A 24,538-nucleotide genomic window follows, 5' to 3' on the forward strand; every position below is an offset into this window, starting at 1 on the left:
GAAAAAGAAAACAACACCCCTCTTGATATTTCTATAAGGCAAATTGACTTCTGTTGTAATGGGTGGTCAAGAAAATTGCAGCAGTATTGATTGGTTAATGTCCAACACGGACATGTCGATAGGGTGTCTGAAAATCTCAGAACTTAGCTCCGGCTGGCTTTAATAAAAAATGACCTGCCTGGAGCAAGTTCACAGAAAGCAATGAGTCACTCACGGGAAATCTCTTCAAACCCCTCCGTGTTTAAGGAAAAAATAGAAAAGGGGGCAACCAGCAAGTTTTCTCTGTTTAACAGGATATTCTTCTCTCGTTTTTCTTGAAATGACAAGCTTTCTTTCACCATGTTTCTTTGGCTACAGCGCAAAAACAACCAAGACAGGTTTTTGTGCAGGTTGACTTGAAATAATGTTTTGCTTTTCACTTGTGAGAAATGTACAAATCCCACTGTGGATAGATTATGCATGACAAACTCATGACTGTCAAAGACATGTGGGAGGAGAGGAGGGAAACAGGTGGAAAGAGGAGACTAGGAAACAGGGAATCAGTCCAGGTGATGAGGTGGGCTGAGAGCTTATAGCAGCCAGAACAAGAGAAGAAAGAGAGAATCTGACAATAAAAAAAGCGAGAGGTTGGGACAGATTGGTGCCTATTCTTCTCCTGAGAAGGGAATAGTCATAGAGGGGTTGGTTCCCATGGCAATAGCTCCCTCGATGAATGTGTTTGTGGGGATATGTGTGTGTGTGTGGATGGACTGTAACCGGGCCTTGAGACCATAAGGAGAGGTTGGCCAAGGCTGTAGTAAACCACATAGATGCTATGGGCCTTGAAACGGCTGAGATTCTTGGCTAGACCGCGTTGCTTATTTGACGATTTTCTCTGCCTAAACCCGTTACCCTCTATCTTCCATTTTTACTTTGTGCCGTGCACTTGCCATTATGTATCGTCCTTGGGCATTCACAGGAAATATAAATTCAATGAGTTGGAAGAAGTAAAATGTCTCTTTTAGTAACCATGGCCATCTTTTTGAGAGTAAGTAAAGGTTTGATTTGGAAACATTTCCAATTTGAAGCTTTTTGTAAGATTCAGTGTTCTTTGAATGTTACTCATCACTTTAATCAGTTTAATTTTTGAAACCAGTTTGTTCTATCTTCTGCAGCTGTTGTAACACACTGCAGCATCTCCTTAGTTCAGTACTGACGATTTCCATCACTGTTTTTTACCAGTTACTAATTAGAAATGCAGCTGCAAATAAATGTAATGCACCTTCATGATGGTAACTTGTGATTATCTACATCCGTAGTAGTCACCAGTGCTCCCTAAAACTGTTTTTAATAATGTACAATAATATAACTCACCTTCTCTGTCAAGCTGTGCAGTTTTACCCAGAATAATTTAGAATTTATGGGAAAATAACCCAGACGTTTCTGAGGATATAACAGAACTTTCCTCTGAATGCAATATATATTGTAGATTGCAGGTCCGCCATAGGGTGCCAGTTTAATGTTATCTAAGCTCATTCAAATGTAACTACAGCATTCATAACTGAAATGTAGCTACATAATGCAGTAAAAAAAAAAGGAATTTCCCTCAGATGCTAGGCAAGATGTTACTACTGTTGGTGCTTTAAGAGAACTACAGTAAAAGAATTACTGACCAAAGAATGAACATAATCAGTACTAAAACATACTCATTTATCTCAAAGTCAGATACCCAGTATCATCGTGAACATAAATATCAACGATCAGCAAAAATATCAACTCGTGCATTATGATCCAACTTTTCACTGTTCATTTGTATGCTTGCTATGATCCAGCTCTGCTTTTACTAACATAGGCTGAAAGACACTGAGATGCTAGCTTGCGAGCCAGATTGTGTTTTTCTCTGCTTGTTTTCATGCATGATTCCCAAAACACTTTTAAAGATGGATGATGTTAAGACCTTTCATAATATACCAATAACGACATTGTGACTTTGCAAACAGTGAAAGAGCAAGTATCAACTTTTGTGGTCATACTAAAATCCCAAAAACTGCAGTTCCTTGATCAGCCACTTGAGGCTTGCTCCAAAAGCGAGTCAATCCCTATAGACCACCATTTTAAAATGCCCAACTTTACAGCATGAAAAGCACGTTTACAGCCTGTTACAGAAACGCGTCTTTGGATTCCATGTGAATTTTCTCCTCTGCCTCATAATTGGTTAATATTTTTATGTTTAAAAATAATAATAATAAATTCACCTATTTGGATAGGTGAATAGTAGGAGGGGCCATGATTGTGGTGACTGAGATGTGTGCTGAGACTGTGTGTGTGGACTGTGGCTCAGTGCTGTCTGCTAGGCCTCATCATCCACCAATTCAAATCGCTAAACCTGACCTCTCAACCGTTTTTGTGTCTTCTGGTTCATATTTAAGTAAAATAATTGGTCACGTTTTATGCCTTACTGTGTGGTGCCGCCCATCCAAAGTGCTTCAGTGTCAGTGAGTGTCGAAATGTATACGTGTAGTTCATCGATCTAGTTGCTAGCGTTAGCGCTGCCCTCTCTGGTCAATATAATAAAAACAAGCCAGCACGGCAGAAATGAAACGAGGCTTTAGTATGTAGAGTCAACAAGGAATCTGTGCCACTATGGTGGCTATGTGCGGCTTTTATATACATACTATGGAAAAGGAAACACAGCTTAAAATAAGTGATGCATGCAAGTCCACCTTGTATAGTGCTCTATATACATCTAAGGAAGTATTTTGAAAGCTGAACATTTCAGCAGAGCCTAGTTCTAGCTTTCTGCCTGTCTGTCTGTCTCTTGCTGTGCTTTACGTGGGCTCTGGAACATGATAAAAAGACAAAAACGGGAAGCAAAATTTACTGTTACTGTACACTTTCACTGAACACACAATCTGGTTTCTAAGGCACCGAATGAACACATATCTACCATAACCATGATACCACAGGGGATGTAAACGCTTTTAACCTGATTCTCTGAATAACCTGGTTACTTAGTGCATGTAAACGCACTTAGTGTAAGTCGTTCTCTTGAAAGGACCGTGTCATTACAAAAGGTCACAGCATTAACATCCTGCCTGAGTGTCCATTGTCTTTTTTCTTTCTTCTTTTCCATCCTCTCTGTTTTCCCACAGTTGAAGATTCAGGGTGGCAAGGGCAAAAGAGGAAAGAAAGGGAAGAGTAGGGGATTTCCAACAAAAGTGTGCAAACCTTCTCAGGCTTTTAGCTCATGCTGTCACCCGAAGCAGCAGAAATGAGACAGAAACTCAGAGGGTTAGTGAAGGACGTTTTTGAGGCCGAGTTATTGGAAAAATCAGTTGCTAATCTGGTGATCTCTCCATGAACAAGGCTTTTTGTAAGATTCTGTTCCCAAAAAAACACTTGTGAAAGTCATGTTAAATTTAAGCAACTGGTGCTTTCACAACTAAGTTGTTTAGTTCAATCAATATTACCAGTTTCGACTAGTTCATTTAGACCGATGCCAGCCAGTCACTGGTGGAGACTAGAGCCAGAGTCAGAGAGGGTCAGGAAGGGTTTTGGCCTAGCTAGTAAACTCGTGAGTCACATAAGACTGTTGTATAAAAGTAATGCAGAGAAACTGCAGGATTGTGAGATTTTTCAGCAATAGCATGATGGCAAATGTGAATCTGCTGATGGTGAACTGTTACAAAATCATTATTCAAATATGTAGTCTAGCCCGGAAGTATGGTTAATGCGGTAACCATGGTAACACGTACACGTGGCAGCATATGGTAAAGGGGTTTTCCCAAATATACCAAAGACTGGCAGTGACTTAAGTCAGTGTGCTGAGAGTGTATGTCATCAGTTTTTTAACAGATCACCAACTAAAGGTGAGTGAAATTTAACCATCCAGCAGTTATTATTCTATGGTATTCACTGTTTCTACATGATGATACAATTATAATTGGGGTCCAGGTGCAGTCTCAGCTAAAAATTGGACGAAATTAATCGACACTTCAAACGTACAACAAAAAGGCGACTCGTGAAAGTCAACCACTTGTGCAAAACCACGCTGAAATTATGACAACAGCAGTTGTTGGTAGTTGAGCAAAAGTCTCTTTGTTTAGCTTAAAGATGTCACACCCACTGAGCCGTACTCACCTTCTTTTTGCTGCCACCTAAAAGAGTCACCGCCATTTAAGTGTTTAAGAGTATATCCATCACAATATGTTTTTAAAGCCACAAGCAACCATATTTTAATGAAAGTGTGCAGTGCAAAGTTAAGATAATGTTAGCAAGAACTACAAGTTACTAGTTTTTAGGCTCAACAACTTGGATATAGGGAGTGTCTGAGGATAAGAGACAGAGACACATCATATAGCTTATTCATTTCCAGCCTGAAGACAAAGTTGACAGTTGAGCATGTTTAGGTAAAGCGGTAAATCATTTAATTGGATCAGAGATGCTGGTGCTAGCATAGTGTATGGCAGAAAGACAGAGAAACAGGCTAACAAAGTATTGATTTCTCTTGTAAAGTTGGGCATTTTGTCACAGGAGATTGGAACCAGCCTTAAGCGGCCATTCAAGGGGCTGCACTTCCACATTGGTTTGTTCCAACACTGTTTTCTGGACTTTTTGGACAACAAGCAAATGCATTTTTCTCAAGATAAGTCATTACGAGGGGTTGATTGTCAAGAAAGCATAGACATGAGTCACTCAATGCATTTCGCCCAACAACCAGTGCTGTTTTTCCTCATGTGAGGCCGGTCTTGTCTGCTCATTTTCATGGCGGTCTCTCTAACCACTCAGCCTTGTAGAGCTCTTGGCAGTACTCCTCACAATACCCATGGATGATACTGGATCAGCAGTACCCATCACCATACACAGTCAAGCGCCCCTTTACTTGTCAGATTGTAAAAGATCAAAAGTCAGAAGAAGCCAAAGAGGGTGAGGGAGACAAAGCGAGAGAGAGAGTGAGAAAAGAAGAGAGTAGGCTTAAAAGGGAGACTACACAGGGAAGAACACACGAACACAGTGTCCTAATTAATGTCTTCTTGCATTAATCCACTCTGAAGCTTCCCATGCTTCTGGGTTTGATCTCAGCAATGTTACTATCAAAGCCTTGTAACACGGTCCTGTAATGTGGGGAAGGTCTCAGTCAGACAGCATTAAGTAACTCATTTGGTATTGTGAAGCCTGTAAGCTGAAGACGGGGTTTTGTGCGATCATCGTCCACACTGATGTGCAATTTCCTCATTATGAAACTGGAATGTAAAGCTTCTCAATCCAATATTTTCATTAACAGAAGATTAATAATGTTCATATTCTGAAGGCTGTTGGATGTATTGACAAATGTACAAAGACTTATTGTCTTTGTACATTTCAGGAGGCTTTCTGGGCACGTTTTAGACTATTTCATTGTTTTGGTTTTACAGATAGAAGATTTTCAATTGTTCCATAATGTTCTCAATTACCAACCATACACAGTACCAAATCCAAGACACATACAAGGATAACAATTAGAATTTGGTAGAAAGTGAGGCTGTTTTCATAAGTAAAAGATTTTGATCTCCACCTTTTAGCGTGTTATCCATTTTTAGTTGACTCTGCAGCAAGAGTACGCCAACAATGACTTACCCAGTCTACGGGCTACTCTTCAATGAATGCTTCGTAAATGCAGTTTATAGTTTAAAATCCTTCTGCTGAACTTCTGAATGATCAGGTCCCATCATATCTCAAAAACCTCATATTATACTTAAATGCTCTCGGACGGCAACTTTCTTGTGCCTTCAGCTGTGAGGCGCCTCTTCTGTGGGCTCAACTATCAGTTTGGGAGACAAACATCCTCTCTACATTAGGCCACCGTAATCCATTCCTGAATTTTGCTACCACAGACTGAGGCTGCTTTTCTGCTCTCTCTTCTAATGTGTTTAACTTTTGTCTGTGTTGTTTTGTCTTGCTTTGTGTTTGGCTTGTTTGTTGGTGTTTCTGCCTTCTCTATGCTTTTTATTCCATACTCTTTCAGCCAACCAAGTGCTTTCTTCCCAGTGCTTTGTCATTTACTGTAGGTTCTCCTTCTAATACTGTGGGGTCCTTACCCTACGACAGTAAGCAAGTAGAATTGACTTTTGAGAGAGACCAAAACAAAGCTAAAAGAACAGTGAAGTTCATGGCTGTAGACTTTCATTTGGTGGCCAGATGTTTAGCTTTTCAGAATCCTTACTATTTCAATAAGTAAATAATACTACTACTAATAATAATAATTTAATAATAATAATAATAACAACAATGTGCAATAATCAAATGCTAAATTTACAGTCATAAAAAATAATAATATGTGCCAGGTGATAATATATCTGTGGAGATTTCCAGCCCTTAAGTGTCTGAAAATCAATTTGTTTAGGTCTAATAATGTGCCAAATCCTAAGAGACAACAGGCGATGAACTCAAGGGATCAATGTGAGCACAGAAAGAAAGGCAGACCTTTGGACTGAATCATTGTTGTTGATTGACAGATGGGGAAAAAAAGCAGCAGGACAAGGGAAACGTCTCCCCTTATGTTGTCTATCGCATTCAGCACAATACAAAGTGCTATGGGATGTTTTTGTTGTAAGGGCCAAAACTAAGTGCATCACAGCCACAACAAAGCATCTGAATGTCAATCTTGGCTTATGAGAAGGGAATCTTATCGAATAAAACCTCTTATCAAATAAAACCTCAAAATGCCATTAGCAAGAGAAAAAAGATGGAGCAAAATGGCAAAAGGATCGTTGCTAATTCAGCAAAAGGGAAATCAATGGCCCTCTTCCTGTCTTTTTTTTTTCTTTCCCATAACTACCCAGTATCTGTAAGCCCTGTAAAGCATCCATAACTCTCTGTTTCAGAGGGGGGGGGGGGCAATTTCAGTGCTACAACTGGCCAGAGCTTCAACCTCAGATGAGAGTTTCCTGGCAAGAAAGTGCCTCAAAAATTATAAACAAGTCACATTTCCTCCATCGGTTCAACTCTAAAAATACTCCCATTTGGCTTCACCTCACATTGCCTCCTCTCTGGGCTCAAGGAGCTATGCAAATACGAGTTCCTCCAGTTTTTACTTTGTTTTCCTCTAACACCCCTCCCACAACCCCCCCACAACCCATCCCCTTTCCTCCACATCCCATTGTTCTGACTACTTCTTCTCCATCTCGTGTAGACTACATGACAGAGCCTCGCCTTCCCTCTTGTTGTTCCTTCTCTCTCCAGGGTAGAGGGAGAAATGATAAAAGCTATTTACAAGTAACTGTAGGCAACAGTAGGAATCCAACACTTGGGAAAAAGATCTTTTCTCTTTTTTTAAACTTTGTTTTCTTTGATGGCAGAGTCATTTGTGATGCTGCGCGATGAACTGTAGCACTGTGTAGTGCAGTCCTGAGTGACAATTTAAGGGGAGACTGAAGCGCTTTTAGAGACTTTGACTGTGCCATCTTCTGCAGATTGTGCTTGGCTTTTGTGTTCTTGAAACGGAAGCAAGACACTAGTCCTGCTTGGCACGTGCTGAGTGGGAAACAGATAATGCCTCAGTACATAAGAAACATGCTGCAACTATTTAGAAGGCTTCTGAAGCTTTCACTGTACAAAACAAGAGGACAACCCCCCCTCAAACATGGATACTGTTTTCTGGGCTAAAGCTGATCGACCAGTTTCTAAAGATTTCACCTTTATGTCTAAATCTGGTTGAGAGTAAAATGTAATATTTTCAGGATATTAAAAGAGAGTAAATTCAGTATAATTTCAACCATTCACTAACATCACCCTCTGTGCATTCCTCTTGATTACAGGTGTAAAAATGTCTACATTAGTAACATTATCACAGCAGTTTGTAAAAACCCGTTCATGCTATTTATCTACTTTATTACACATTTTGTACTCATTATGTGTTGCATGGGGATCTTTTCTCAACCTTTTGTTCTTGCGTGTTAGGTTAGCTGGTTAGCACCATTTCTTTAGAGCTGGACAGTTTGGGGTCTAAATCTGCTGGACATCTGACATGCTTGCAAAAGTATCGAGGAAAAAAAAGTGTCCTTTCACTTTTCAAGCAAACGTAGGCGTTCAGGGATCCAGTGAAGTCATCCTTAGCGTCTTTGCATTGCGTTTTTGCTGGGTTGGTAGCCGTGTGCTTGTGTTCTGGTATTAGCTATAAATCCATCAGCTTGTGGTCCATTTCTGAGCGCTATTACAAGGCCTGGAGAAATATGACTGTTATACACGTTGAGATTTATAAAGCCCAACAAAGACATCTATGTCGGTGCCACTGGAAACACTGGCACGACAGCCGTGATGAATCTCACTCTTTCTCTCTCCCTGTTTCCATCTTGTATGCTGATCATCCTTTTTCTATTCAGCCGACTTTAATTGCACGCTCTCTTTTTTTCTCCGGACTCTACTTGCCATGCATTACCCGCTGCCCCCCCACCACCCAAACCCCTTTTATGCGAACAATCTCCAACCCGGCCACCCCTGTTTCCTCTTTCTGCCTTGATTGATTCTCACCTTTTCATTCTTGCCGTTCACCTCATTAACAGAGCCCCGTCTGCAGCTGGTTCCTTTTTTTGCCTCCCACTCCTTCCTACGTCGGAACCCCCGTGCCCCTCCTCACTTCCTGTCCTGTCGTCTCTGAAGCAACGGTCAACTCCGATTCTGCCAAACCCCTTCGATGTGCTGTAATTAGTACAGAGAATAATGGAGTAATAGAGAGGGATCTTCATTAGGCGAGGTGGAATAAGAGGGCGCCACTGCCATCCATCTGTCCATCCATCCATTCGTTCTTGAGTTTAATCAGTGGAACACAATGAAATGTCACCTATTCCCAGATGAAGCCACTGGAGAGAGGCAGTGGTGCTGGCACAAAGCATTTGGGACACGGTGGCATCTGTAGCACTGGCCCTTTAAGGCCTCTCACTCCCTGGTTGTTGCTAATTTGGCCTCCCTAGGAATCAGGTTATAAGAATATTTATTCATGTTAATGTGCAGAGGTTTACCAAACATGCTGTCCTCTATTAGTTTTCCTTCTGAAGAATCTTTGCTTTCCTGCGCGTGTGTATACACGTCCATGTGCATGTCTGGTCCTCGCTTAGGGATGATCACTGATATCAATAAGTGTGTTATTTAAACACTTTGTACACTATCAGGTACTAGTACTACAATGGAGGTTTTCCATTATCTGTTTCTAAACAGTTGAGATCCTGTGTAAAATGTTAATATAAACTGAATGCAGTGATTTGCAAATCTCATAAAGCTGTTTGTTATTCACAAACATTTTTTTTTAAATGTTGAAACTGAGACATTTGACTATTTCATGAAATAGTAAAGCTATATCATATAGAATGGCCACACACTAGGCATTCACTACAGATAAATAATTATCACCTAAAATTAGAATAAAGAATCAGTGATGCACAAGAACTACACATTCTTCACACTGACATGGTTAGAAAGTCTATTTGTTATTTAAACAGCTTTATTTTAAACCCTGGCTCGTTGAGGACCTGTGAGACTGTACCTGACCACTTACTTAGGTTTGCCAAAAATCCACAACGTAATCCACAATATTTACCAATGAGATACACAAACCTCTGCGCAGTAATCACTGCTATTGATCCGTGCATTGTAACAGATCCATTAAAGTGATTTTGCCCTACTCGGTCATAGAAATTTAAACTAATGCTCCTTTCACATGCATAGCTGAAATTATAAGAACAGCTAATATTATAAAATGCTTTTGCTGCATTATATCAAAGCATGATAAGAAATGCCTCACAAGCTTTCTAGGAGAAAATACACAACTCTGTGCCGCGTGTGCACCGTCTTGTCCTTACAGAAACATAATATGGAATTCCCATGTGGCAGACATTCGCTAAAGATAAATAAACTTCTAATAAAGAATGAGTGATGTACAAGAAGTGGAAAATGTGATCACATATGCACTGATATGGTTAGGAGATTTGATTGTTATTTAGACAGCTTTATTCACTTCTGTAGGTCTGCATCCAGGGTTTTGTCCTCTGTACTGTGAAGAGGTTAGTACTCAGTGAAATCTTAACTTTTTTGTAATTTCCCAGATGTAGTCTTCTTCTTTTGGGTGACCCCCACAGTTAATCATCTGCATTTGTTTGGCATTGGCCATTCAAACGTGTGTGATCATTTAAACACATGAAACAAAAACAATCATAAAATGAGCGGTAAATCAAATTTGTACTACAAATTTATCTAATGTAGCAAAAAAGGTCAATAACTGGACTACCATACGACACTTAACCCCGACCTTCCTGTTTCATTCAGTAAAAAAAGACCAAATTACACATCTTTTATTTTTATCTGCTGACATTTTTACATCTGGAGGAATTTAAAAAAGTTGAGCAGCTTTAACAACTTTTTAATTTCATTGGATCAAAACAGTTACCTCGTCTGCAAATTAATTAATCAGTGGAAACAGCCTTATTTAATAGGGTGGTCAACAAGGAATTAAAACTCTCAATTGAAACTCACAGCAGATATGAACACAACAAAATTATACCCATTTTGATTATAGTAGCAAGAGCCAACATTGTACTTTTGGCCATTTGCAAAGCTTGGAAAGCCAAGTTATGGTTCGTAGCTATATATTGTTATTGTATGTTATTGTTTTTGACCACTGGTGCACAAAATCCTGTGCACGGGTGTTGTTTTTTTGTTTGTTTTTTGTTTTTTTGGGGGGGGGTTACAGTTAGTTTTACAGTTCACATAATTTGCTAATTGTTCCCCAGTGATCACAAGAGCCTGTCAGCTGTTAAGAGCTCTACTTTAAATTTGAATAAGTCTTCGCTAGGTTTTTTTAAAAAAAAATTTATAATCAATTTTAAATCATGCTTTTTATTGTTTTTGTTTTTTGCAATGCAATGTCTACTTTTTAGCTCAGCTAAAGAAGCACTTTGTCCATTTTTTTGTAGGGTCTTTGTAAAGAGTGACCTAAAAACTGTGGAGCCATGGGCTGCGGGTTACGCAAGATGAAACCAGTTTCAGAGGAGAACAGTCCAGGGAAGATTTACTCCACCCTGAAGAGGCCACAGGTGGAGACCAAGGTGGGCATGGCCTACACATACCGCTACCTGGACTTCCTCATCGGCAAAGACGGTAAGGCGGACAACCTTCTTTTAAATGTGTTCAACGAAACCTTCGATCCTTTTAATTTCAGAAACCACAGCTAGAGTGCAACCCACAATATTTACCACTGAGGTACACAAATCTCTGTGCAGCAATCACTGCTATTGATCAGTGTATTGTAACTGATATGTTAATGTTTTTTTTGTGCTGCTGGGCCATAACAATCTAATCTTTCACATGCACAGCTGAAATTATATGACTAGCTCAAGGCTTTTGCTGCATCATATCTCTGCATAGTAAGGGATCAGCGTGCCTCACACGTTTTCCAAGGGATTACCTGCAACAAAATACACCATTCTGTGCTCTATGTGTGATTTTCTTTACCTCCAGTACAATTAATCTGTCTAGTCCCCTTCTAAAAATAGTACAATATCAAACAGCCAGTAATAAATAAAATATATTCAGGCACAGAAGAAATCTATCACTCGTGGAATAAAAGCTGTAATTTTCATCAGCATTTTCTTGTAATGACAGTGTTAATTAGTGCTTGTTCCCTGTATAGCAACATCCATTATAATTTCTTTTCTGACAATTAGTCAGTCATGCTTTCACGTCATGCTAATGATATAGAACTTTCCAGACCAATCCATGTCAAACTTCCTGCTGGCGACCATCAATTATGGGAGGTAGGGTCCAAGCTGCTAGCAGGGGATGCAAACAAAGTAAAAGGTGGCCTGCTGCGGTGATGGACTTCTTTGTTCAAGGTCACAAAGCTGTTTCTCTTCAGCTAGTTTTACTGTGATTTTACAATGATTCAGCTGCCCTGAATGTCTGTGCTCTCCGACATGCCTGGTGGGCTGGAAAGAAAGTGGACACGCTAACGATGAAGATTACGCCTAAAGTCAAACTGAGACTGCTTGAGCCATGGAAAGAAATATGGAAATGATTCATTTGTTTTTACAGGGTAGAATCCATATACCGATGCCCACATATTCACATAGATTCAGGCAGAAATCCCCCCGCCTCTACTTCCTGTCCTAAATGAAGGTTGGTGCTGTTTCCTGAGATGCAGAGACCAAACTTCATGGTTTGGCTATTACATTGTATGTTTTGTAATGCATGTGAGGCGCACACATCTTCACTTTTGTTATGGCATGAAACGTCTACTAATAAGATGATTTGTGTGAAAACTGCTTGGATTTCAAGTAAGCGGCACAGTATTCTAGGTACAGTATTTTAAATTGAACTAGTTTTAAGCAATGCGATTACACCAGCTGCAGCTGTGGCGAGAGTACTCACACCACATCCATCTTTGACCTATCTGGTTTAACTTAACCTAAGTTAAATCAGATAAAGATAAACATTATAGGGAGTCTAAAGTGCAGGGAATGACGGCACAGGTGTCAGACTAAACCGGTCTTTAAAGTGTGTTAACAGAATCTGTCCACAGGCAGGCAGAAGGACAGAAGGACACATAGACACAATGCCACTACACTCCAAACTGCCTCTGTGGTAGTTCCCACTACAGCAGGTGTCTCCTGAGCTGCATTTTGCTGGCATGAATCACACAGACTCACGAGATAAAGAAAATATGTGCTTAGTTACGGTGGCTGCTAAAAAACTCATTTTTACACACTTTGTTCTTCTGTTTGCGTACTTGGTGCAAACATGTAGGCACACACACACACACACACACACACAATGCATATATAAATACATATATTGATATATATGTTATGGTCATCTGAGGAGACAGCATTAGTAGTCTGCACGCACACGGACAAGATTTTGGTCCTAATTAAGTGTGCAATACTAATCAAAGCATGCTAACATAACCATTATTCTTCATGCTGTTGTTACAGGAAAGTAATTTTGCTAATGCCCCCCAAAAGCAGAGCTCCCTCCTCTTTTTCAACTGCAAGGCGTACTTTTCATTTTTCAAAGACTCAGCTTTGCTTCCAGTTCACTCCCATGACATTTTGCAGCTTGCCCGCAGAATCAAAACAAAGAAACCGCACTGAAGCATACACACACCTCGGGCCGTTTAGAAGACTAATCCCACATTATTATTAGGCTATTAGTCATAACCTGGGTGATACTTTTAAAAACAGATAAAACATAGGCAAATGGGTATTGTGCTTTCAATGATTAGAATCCAACTGTCAGACTCTGTGTAAACACACTGAGCTCACTGGTTTCTGTGTTGCTGGAAAAGACATTCATTTACAAAGTGTAAACTTACCTGCCGACCTGTAGCTACTGAATAGACAGACGCTGACTCCAGCGTTCAGGTGAAGGTTAATTTAACATTATATCTAGAATTAGGATTAGAATAAGGTCACACGCATAATGGAGGTCATAAAGGTTAAGGTGAGCTAATGGGGAATGAATGTGCGCAGGGACAAGGCTGTGCGTTTGTGTGTATGTGTATGTACTAGGCCAGCGGAGAGTCAGGGTGCTATATATAGCTATCACTCTGTTATTTCTGCCCCTGACAGTTATAGCTAAAATGATTGCGGGAGGTGAGTTTTGGTGGGGTGGCGGTTGTTGCAGTGGAGGTGGGGGGATGGTACGGGAAGCAGGGAGATGTAGTGTGCAACGTGTTCGTCCTGGCAGTTGATTAGTCTCCATTAGTTTGTCAGGCGGACTGGACTGGATGGATGAAGGAGCCGGGGAATGTGGGCGTCCGGGGGGCAGGGAGGCTTTCTATCCTCCGTCATATGGGACCTGACATGAGGGTGGGGCTTGAAGGGGTAGCGGGAGGTGGATGGGTGCCTCCCTTTTGTTGAACTGCGTGCGTTTGTCATTGGTTCATGGCCACATTATTATCTTCAAGTATGCTCTTTAATGATGGGGGTTGGTACTTACTGTAATCAGTTTTGTCTTGCCTTATCGCTCTGTCACTGTCAGTGCGCCTCTGTCTATGTTTCTGCCTTTGTTCATCTCTTAAAATATATGTGTGTGTGTCTGCCGAGTTGAGCTAGGAACACATTGCATTTGAGAAATAATCCTGGGAGCACGGTCGAGTGTCTGAATCACTTCATGCATCAGCAGATTTTCAGGCTGAAGGGTTAGTGTGTTACTCATGGCTGTAATTACCTTGTAGCATGTATGTAAGTGTGGGCAATGATTCATGTGTCTGGCCTTTTCTCCAGGAAACCTGTAAAATATTTAAGGCAGAGTCAAAGATTATGAATATGAAAATAGTCTGTGGTAGAGCTGTGGGGCAGGGACATAACTATGGATACTTACATTGTCAGCGCCAACAGAACATTTGTTACACTACATCTTTAGGTAATTACACATACTTTTCTTAATTAATCACTTATGACTCTTAAAATCAACTGTCTTTACTGCTCTTAAAAGGTACCCTGTGGAGTTTTCTGATGTGGGTTTCATTCCAACCCAGTATTGTACCAAAGCATGTACCAGCCCCGCCGGTCCTGCAAGGCATGCTGTAGTCTTTTTCACATGTGAATGTCTGGTGAGTCAGGTTCAAACCACGGCTAAAGAGCAGATAGTATGAAAGGAAAACGTCTGTTTGTTTTGGGCAGCGGCTACAGCGTGCAGGGGCGGGACACATTGTGCCCACTATGAATTCTCTAGACAATTACCTCGTCTGCATTTTGCACATACTTTCACTTTTTATACAATTACTGGTGAATTACTCTTTTACCGTAACTCCTTATGCTGACCATAATTCTTGGTTTGTGTAATGTATTGATTTGTGAAGCCAGCAACAAATTAAAAAGAAAAAACAATCCATCATCTCAGACTATGTGGAGATCAAACCGTCAACCCTCCAATTAGTGGACAACCCGACCTTCCACCTGAGCCACAGACACACAGACAACAATCTTGTGTTGCAAATGTATCTCTTGTGCAGTAAAAGCACTGATTATGTTTTTTTCATGAAACACTTTAAAACATTTGTTTACGATCGCCGGCTTGTCGGTTTCTCTTCCATGGTTTTGTTGTCTCGTTCCGGCGTTCGGTAGCATGTGACTGCCACTTGTTAATCAGCAGAAGAGTGAGACCATTACAATCAATGTGCACGGCATCTGCTGGATACTCGCGCACAAACAAAAGAGATAAACGATGACTTCAGTGTTACAAGTGGCCAAAACACTTGAACTCATAAGCGATTAAAGCCGCAACTGTGCTGCACTGCTCTGTCAAAATAGAACAAAAAAACCACCAACGTGTTTAACCAGGAGTCATTTATTATTTCCTGTTTGACCTCAGTTCACCTTCTTTGTCGCAGTACCTTACTGTGATCGTTTTTAAAGCAGCAGAATCAAGAATCCCGAGAAGTGCGTGCCATTTTTACCTCCCTTTCAGCTCAGTGTTACTGAAACTTTTAAGTGGCACCCTATAATGATCCCCCTGTGAGCGTTCCTCTTGTTATCTTTTGATGTCGGAAGCCAAAACTTTAAACTCAGAGTCAAATTCAGATCGTGCTGGCCTGTGCTTATCTGCTTTATCTCCAGCTGTGGTGTTCTTTTACTGTCACAGTTTACATAAAAGCTGATTTATATGTACTGTGATTTCATTAAATATGGCCTATCATTGTGTTTCACAACTCTACAGTTTTATCCTACTAGAGTAGCATGCACCTTGTTTACCCATTAGAACTAAAACAGCTGTCTGAAACAAGCTGTTTTACCTTTGTTTCCTCCTCATATGGGCTGCGTTTCTTCTGATTGGTTGCCCCTCATAAACAACATAGTTTGAATAGTAGGTAGTTGGTGGTTCAGTGCCCACAGGCTGTATACACACAGAGACAAGGGGAAGAAAAACTGTGCATTCACCGTTGTAACAGTGTACTTATAACTGCAGCACAGGCCTCAGGCTGCTCTTAAAAGCTGTTTCAGTCAGTTTTTTCTACTCTTGGCGCTCAGTGACATCATTGAGAGTAGATATCTTTAATATGGTCATCCTACAGTTCTGGCTGTTAGCGTGTAAGCATCACCCACCACATGTTATAACATTTGGCTTGTGAGGGGAGAGCACTACAAAACCCTGGTATAGTCAAGTGGTGATTCAGAAACCATTATCACTGTCTGCGTGAACAAATCTGACATAAGACAAAACCTTTCTTGTGGAATAAATGTGGCAAAGACATCGGCCTCTGTGTCGCTTTTATTTTAACCTCTCTCTTCTCGAGTAAGGCCATATGCCCTCATGATGTTGAGTTCGCATTACTATGACTACTGCTCTGTGAATAATGTTTATAGTAATTGCTTGCCACGGTGTTAGATCATAGTTTTCTGCAACTCCCGCCCCAATGGCCCCTCAGGCTACTAACTGGCTACCAAATGTATGAAAATAACACCTTCTACTGCAGAAAAACGGTGATGAAAGAAAGAGTAAATCAGTGGAAAGCTCTACGTAATAAAAGCTCAGCACTAAACAGGAGCGTGATGAGTTGCTGCTGCTGCCTCATGTTTCTTTATCATTTTAAAGCATGCATTCAGCTTCACGGTCACTCTGCTGATAGCATTCATTCGCCTCTGAAAGACCTGGCAAAAAAACAAAAACAGAGAGTCTGTTTGATATTGAGATCATGACCCCACGGGGAACTGAGAGAAAGCTCGCGTTAGATGGCGTGGAAAGGAGCCATTTGACTGTGAATACAAGCGAACACACTCAGGGATGCGTGGCACGAATCTTATTTCCCAAAATGTGATTTTTGAAATGTTAAAAACATCAGGAGGAATGAAAGATTGAAAACATGCTCAATATGTTGCAGCTTTGTGGCATGTGGTCGGGAAATACCGGAGAAATAAAGATGTCGTCCTTGAAATCAAAACTGGGGAACAGGCACACACACACACACACAGGACTAGACACACCGTTTGATATCATCTCGGGAATGAGACACATCATTTATATGCAAAACCCCTGGAGCCCTGAGTCCCCTTGTTAATATGAGCTGTAGCTGTGGCGGCAGGTGAGTGACACACAGGAGTAGCTCCCTCCCGTCACTCCACTCAGATATAAGACAGAGCTGTGGGAGAGGTCAGCAGGAACGCTGCATGCCGGAGTGGCTTTCCGAGGGGAGATTAGTCCTTGGATGGCGGGGGAGCCTGGATTTATCCCCTGGCTCCCCAGCTTGAGAGGTGGAATTGAATCGCAGCTATTGGAGGGGAGAATGACATTGAAGACAGAATTCACGGTCATCTGGTTTTTACATTATATTTCCATTATATTCCCAGTGCTCAGAGTGTGGCTGTACAGCTGAAATCCAAATTGTAAATTAGATGCAGCCCAAAGTGAATTGAATCGGAAATGTATTTCTGATGGTCTGAGAAATCAAAAGGGGCAAGTGGTGATTATGTTAGGAAAATAGTGAATTTATAATCTGGACCTCCTTAAGAACAGTTCGTCTATCTCACACTGAGAGCTCCTGATGAAGGTATTCAGCGTGATTAGTGGAAAATCGTGGAATCTTTCATGAACCGCCGGCCAAACCAGCAGTGCAAATTCAGGCTTGTGTCACAGCGTCTTCTCTCTTCCTCCATCCATAGTAAGTGGCACACTTAGTGGGTGCTGCTTGTATTGTTTCGAGCCACTCAGGCAGCAAAATGCCAAGCCATCGTTTGCTGAGACAAAGATGTCAGAGCAGCATTTTAGGCGCGCGTGACAGAGCCGGAGCTCAGCAGGTTCCATTCGTTAAGCTTCAAACAGCTGCAACTGCTGACAAAGTTTTCAGCAACAGGAAACGCAGATTTCTGCCTGGTTCCTTCCTCTTTCTTCCCCCACCCCTCGCCCTCCCTCCCTGCTCAGCAGTATGTTTAAGATTAGCTTTTCTGGTAATGCTGCATACTCTGTGCAGGCTGCTACGTGTGTTTGAAGGCTTTGTTGTAGTTAACCCAGATCAGCTTCAGGTACATGATGTGTGTGTCTTTTATTTCTCTCCCTCTGCACACACATACACACATTATATATATATATATATTTATATATATAACATCCCACTCCAAAATATTCTGCACCTGTTTTGAATCAGAGTTTTCGAGCCTGCTCACTGAGTGTGTTACAGGTTTCTCAGCTGGCAGTTCTTATTGTGGGAGATGGGAGGGTAGCGAATAAAATGGGAGGTCAGAGGGCCAGAGAATAACAGAAAAAACTAAATGGAAGCAGGTGTACCATGGCAAGTGAGATTTAGAGAGGCATTTTAAAGTTTAAAAAAGCTGCAGAGGCATCTGGATTTTTTTTAATCTAAAAATCCCAGAAGATTTATGAGATTCCAGTCATAACTGCGCTTTCTAAAAGGCCTTGTTATCAAGACTTTTCCCAGTGCTATGGCAAAATAACATATCCTGGGGCTCTTTGGGTTTTATTTTTGAGATATTAATTCTGCATGTGGGTGGGGAACCTGTGTGCGTCATCAGATGAGCAAGTGACTGTGAGCGTCTTGAAAAGAGAGGAAATGAGGGGAAGAGATAGAATCTGAGATAGGGACTGTGGGTGGTGTTTGAGGCTCCTATATGTATGTTATTGTACATATACACATGTTGTTGGGTGACATATCTGTTCAGAGCCTCTGTGTCTTGGTCCACGTCGGGTTGTCTCGCGTTTAGCTGTGTTTGCACGCGGCACAGTTTTGTCGAGGCTTCCTGTTTATTGCTTCTTCTAACGCGGCCTCTGCTGTTTTCCTGCCTGCCTGACAGACAATACGCCCGAGCGCCCCCTCAAAGCTTTATTGGCTCTTATTGCCCTCTCTCTCAGATCCAATATGCCAGTATTGATTGTGTTGAAATGCAATCAGGGTCTCCACAGCAGAGGAGCAAACAATCTAAATTTAACAAAACACCTCCACTGGTCTCTGGCCTGGCCCTGGTAGCACCTCCCGAAGAGGAACAAATGTATTTATGTGTGTGAAAAAAAATAAAACGAGGCTCTTTCATGCAGCCACAGCTATTGTTAGACAGTGAGGAGCCTTTGAAGCCACACAAGCAGAATGTACAGGAAGTGACCTTAGCCTTGACCTCACTTCCTGCCTACTTGCAACAACAGAGCATTGCCCAGGCCAAACATGTTGTTATTCTCTCAGATCTCAGATGATAGCTATTGTATAGATGCTTAGACAAATTAGACAAGTTATCATTGTGAAAAAGTAAAGATATTGGCACTAATGATCTGAAATAAAAAGGGTTGATTTTATCTTAAGGAATGCTTATGCATTTCTCCAGTGGCTGCGAGATGATTTAATGAGCTCAAGAGGTCGGACAATTTTCTCAGCTCATGAAGGAGTCACGTGATCTCTCAGCCAAAGTGAAAACAAACAATCATCAAAATCTGAGTGATGATTTTTCTTCCAGCAGCGAGTATTTGCTCAGTGACATTACAAAGCACGGTCTCACCATTCCCGTTCTTTTTCTTAGGAAAGTGAAAATGCTGCAAACACTGTGAATCACTATGATTTTTCAGCTTTATATTGAAAATCTCAGCTTTCTTCCAGCTGACATAGAAACAGTTTCAAACTTGCTTTCAGTTCAACACTGTGTCCTTCACATCAGCTTGGAATGGCTTCAGCTTTAAATAAAGTGTTGAACATTTGTTATTTTCTGTTTAATGCCATGAATTTATTTTGGAAAACAAGCAGCTAACCGAAATTCCGATTTTGAAACAAAAATTACTTATGACATTGACGGGAGCCAGCCTGCTTTTCACTGCCATCAATCACTGTATTAGAAAAGGTGTCATTTTCTGGTAGCACTTATCTGAAAATGAAATGAAAGTCTTCAGTTTTGTGATAATAGACACTGACAGGAAAACAAAGGTTGTTTTTTTCCTTTTTAGATGAGGTGTAGTGCATGTGCTGGAGCTTTTCCATCAAAAATGGAGATAGCAACACAGCACAGCGTATGTCTGGTGTTTGCTTTGGCATCAAGATAAAATTGCAATTAAGAAGCACCTTCACTTCTTGATGTCTTCAAGAGTACAGAGACTCAAAACAGCCAAATAAAGGTAAATAAACCAATGACTCTAAAAGCATATGTCAATAAAAACAGAAAACAAGAAATAAAGAGGGAAATTATACGACTAAAAAAGAGTAATACAAAGAAAAGAAACCATAAATAAGCATTTATTTTCATATTTTGGCATTTATTGGCACAGTAGTTCATGTAGTGATGAATATATTTATTTCTAAATGTATTTTTTATTTTGGTAGTTGTGGCCCTCCATAGAAACAGACATTCATTAATGTACTTAACGACTGTCTGCTGGACGTAGCACAATACTCGTCCCCTCAATCCAACTTCTGGGCTTGGTTTGTGCGAGTGCTGAATCACCCGCATGGATGAAAGACAATGATTTTGACATATCCTGACAGTTCCACTGTAAATGGTTGTGGAAGTCTGTCTCCTTCTGCCAGATGTTTTCCCACTCCCATTAACCAACTTCAGCTAAAACATCCGTATCTTCTGAAGTCGTCTTGACCCTTCCCAGCGGACGTGTTAGGATTTGGAAAGCAAACGTTTTTCAAAAGCTTGTTTGAAGTTTTTTACTCGTTAGAAAGAATTGGCAGAAGCAGTGCATGTTTCTGTAGCACCGCCCCTCTGCGAGACAGTTTACTCTGAAATCAGTTCTCCAGTAAGGCCTTCACTACTCATGACATCAATAAGTGAAAAAAGCAGCTGCTTTATTTAAGTGTATTTGACAAACGGGGCGAGAACTTCACGGAAAATGTTTGCGGAGCAAAGCTGAATTGAATCTTTGCAAAGCTGATGAGAGACGTTGCCGTGAGTTACCTATCTGCGGGTACGGTGCGCTCGCAGGCCTTTAATGTGATTTCACTCTTGCCGGCACAGAGTAACAATTTGCCCGAAGCCACCGTCAAATAGGAATTGAGATGCTTCAGACCTGCTTATGTTTTCAACCCATCACATCAATGGGTGGCATTCGAAAACAGGGTGCTGATTGGGGTCGACTTGTGTGCACGTTACAGTTTGATTGCACTCACACCCACGTGGGATGCAGGGAGCGATTTGTCGGTGTGATGAATTTGCAGTCACGGGAGAGGGACGAGGGGAAAGCAATCAGAGTTCATCATCCCCAGCTGCAACATGGATGTATAATTCTCTGTTCTTCTGTGACTGAGGGCAAAAGCACACTGATTAGGTAGAGTTTACTGTATGATGATATGTGTAAACATGCTGTGCAGACACTATCACGGGCAGGGGAATGAAGGTTGCGCTCGTCACCTTTGTGCAGTTTTACCTGCGGTAGGTTTACAGCTGAATGTCAGTTGAACGATTTACGATAATATTCTGTATTTTTTTAAATTAAACCTCGGTTTTAAAACCATTTTGTCCAGGTTTTATGTCCACATGCACCACAGCTGTGAAAATATGTCTCATTATGTTCCTATCAAGCCGCAAAATTTATAAAAACACTAGAAAAATCAAATAAAGTACTAAGTATGTTGAGTCCATCTTTCTGGACTATGACAATGTAAGGCTGCCATTTGAACGCACTGGCTTTTTGCATCCCTTTTTCAGCCCATTGTTAGAAACACAGACAAAAGACACAGACAGGTGTCAGAGTCACAGTAGGTGGTTAATTATGAAATAGATATCACACATGTATGCTCGCTCCATCATAATTATGTACGCGTCTCATATTTCGTGGATGTCTGGCTCCTCTGGTCCACCATTGTTTGCAGGGATTCAAATGACAGTGGTGGGATGCAGGTTCATATGAGGAGAGGCCACCTGTTGTACGGCAGGGCCCCCATCTGGAGGGAGATTAAGGTGCGGTTGCGGGGGTTGTCTATAATTTGACTTAATTATTTCTGTAGAGACTGGGTGATGGATTAGCACTGTGTTCCTATTAGCATACGCCTGGTCCCTGGTTCCCAATGGCCCTCCAGTGCAGCCCAGTGAAAATCTCAATTGTCTAAAACCATCCATCCATATACCTCCACCTCAAAGTCTGAATGAGGATTAAATGATATATTGTCTAGTTGTTATATAAGGCTGGAATTACCTTTCTTTGGCCTGTAGTGAAGCTTTGATTTGAACTGAAATGTCTCAAGAACTCTTGAATAAATTGGTATGGACATTCATGGCCATCACAAGATGAATTACGACAACTTCGGCCATATTAAAATCCTCAAAGCTCACAGATACATTCGGTGTTGTTGAGCTGCATTTAGCTGCAGTCTTAGCTGCTACGCATATAGTGATTTAGCTAAAATGTGTGCCACATGCATCAATGAATACTACAATAATGTAATTTGTGAGACAGTTAAATCATAAGCTCTTTTGACACAGCTGCACTAACATGCATGTGCAGGATGAAGTGCCTTCCAGGCTGCCTTAACGTCCAACAGATTTGAACTGTCTTTGTTTCTCCTTGCCTCGTGTTGTTCTCCTCCAAGTTTATTTTGCCAGGCTGCGAGGTGCCAGCACTGAATGATGATAGCAGAAGCAAAGCATGATTCAGATAAGATAGATGGCTGTGGCTCAGGTGGCAGAGCAGAGGGGTGTACTAAGAAGCAAGTTTGCTCTGCAACCTCAGATACTGGCTATAAAGTTTCTTTGTAAAACGTTCTTCTTCAGTTCGGTGCACGCTCACATAAAACACGAATCTGAAGCACCTCTTCTGTCACACAAAATTGATCAATCAAGTGCTGCTAAACACAGACTAATAGGTCATGGAGAGTTATGAGGAAAATGAAAAAAATATTATGTTAAACTGTAATACATGCAAGAGCGGATCACAGCAAAAAAAACATTCTTAATTCTTGATGTATGTATTGTACGTCTCAGTGGAGTCTCGGTGCTGCAGTTCTTTCCTAATGTTACGTGTAAAACTGAAAGTCTAAATAAAACTGGGTTATGTGTTGAGGGACAGCATACCTCACTAACCCATTGCTTTTATTTCATAGTCTACCCCTCAGGTTGGGCATAAATGTCTGGGCTTGAAGTTCCATCCCAGCTCCGCCACATGCCAGTGTATGTAGTGTTCAGTGAACCTCAAGTCTTCTCCACTCAGAGCATCAGATAATGCTGTTCTGTCAGATCCTGTTGGTGTCGCAGAGATGTGGACAAGGGGTCTTTGTCAGTGGTGTCTTAATAATATGGGTGCTGACAGACAATGTTGCTCTTTTAAAGAGCGGCAACGTTTCCATTTGGAATACGGAGCTCACAAGTTTGTCAGTCAGCAGACTGCGGTTCGTGCCCCATTTGGGAGCTTGGTGTTTTCTACTTTGTTTTCTACTTTCAGCTGCTGGTTAGGCTTAAACACCGATAAGGAGAAGTAGAAAAAGTTAAGAATTTGGGTTAAACGGCGCCCCTTACATTAGAGCTATGCACTTAAAATTGATGCTTTACTGTGCCTTTAAATTTGGTCCAAAAGACTTCATCACAGTCATCCATTCATGACAAAAGGGGAGTGAGACATCGGTCTCACTGTGGCCGGTGCATCACAGCACATCAGGCCAGTGGGCATCACTTTATCTCTCTAAGACTTTAGTGGCTTTGACAGAATTTGTATTTGATGCTGTGAGGATTTGAACGGACTGCTGTGTGAATGCTTTATAGAATAGCAAAGGTGCTGTTTCAGTGCAGACAGTTAACCATTAGTCTTATCATATATAAGTATAGAATAAGCGTTTAGCATGTTTCATTTTTACCATATGAAAATAAATTCATCTCATTAAATGCCTGCAAACTATGGTGTTCCTATCAGCCTCAACTGTGCTTGTGCTAATTAGCAAGTGCCAGCTTTTTAATATTCAAATCTACAGTAAGCACGGCAGGATAGTACCTAGTAAATAGGTAGCTTAGCACAGTCACTGTTACTATGTTAGCTGTGTGAATGTTAGCATTTAGCTCAATAGAAAATGATAGTTTTCTAAGTACAGCACCTCACTGAGCCGCTGAAGATGCATCAAGTAGTATCTCATTAGTTGTTAAAGGTTGGATATTGATCAGTGATGGCATTCAAGCTTAATAAATGGATGTTATCTCTCTGCCAGGAAATTAAATTTACTGAATTTTTAGTGTCAGTATAAGCAAATCATGTAACATTTGAAGAATAAGTAACTGTTGTGACAAAGAGAAAAGAAATTAAGCAAAGTCCACCTTGGCAGTCAAACAGCAATTTGGCTTGCTTGGTGCTGCAGGTTTATCGTGCCAACTTTACAACTCAATTTACTTTGAGAGGGTTACCTGACCTGCATCTTTCTATAATGTAAATCACTTGGCTTTTAACCAGAACCACTTCATCTTTGTATTTCGGTTGGATTATTATACATTAATGTACGGTCTGAAGGCAGATTAAGAATAACAGGAAGAAGACGGGCGTCTCAGGTCGAAAGTGGGTTGAGTGTTTCGAGACTCGGACAGAAAAAAGCTCGGATGCAACTTTAAACTGCTCTGTCCTGCAACAAGCAGGTCACCAGAGCCCTTGTACAGTTTCACAGTCAAGAGCAATATGCAAGCCT

General features: G+C 41.0%; 1 protein-coding gene across 2 annotated transcripts in view; it reads left to right on the forward strand.

Moving 5' to 3' along the window:
* Positions 1 to 24,538, forward strand: part of LOC120732881 (raftlin-like) — a 125,199-nt gene that overhangs the window by 10,743 nt on the left and 89,918 nt on the right. For both annotated transcript variants that reach the window (XM_040030759.1, XM_040030760.1), the window contains exon 3: positions 10,923 to 11,106. In XM_040030759.1, coding sequence (XP_039886693.1) covers positions 10,959 to 11,106 — 148 coding nt within the window. In that variant the 5' untranslated portion in view covers positions 10,923 to 10,958. The remainder of the gene's footprint in view (positions 1 to 10,922; positions 11,107 to 24,538) is intronic.

The sequence above is a fragment of the Simochromis diagramma genome, unplaced genomic scaffold (genome assembly GCF_900408965.1).
Source record: "Simochromis diagramma unplaced genomic scaffold, fSimDia1.1 OVJJ01000361.1, whole genome shotgun sequence".
NCBI classification, from domain to species: Eukaryota; Metazoa; Chordata; class Actinopteri; order Cichliformes; family Cichlidae; genus Simochromis; species Simochromis diagramma.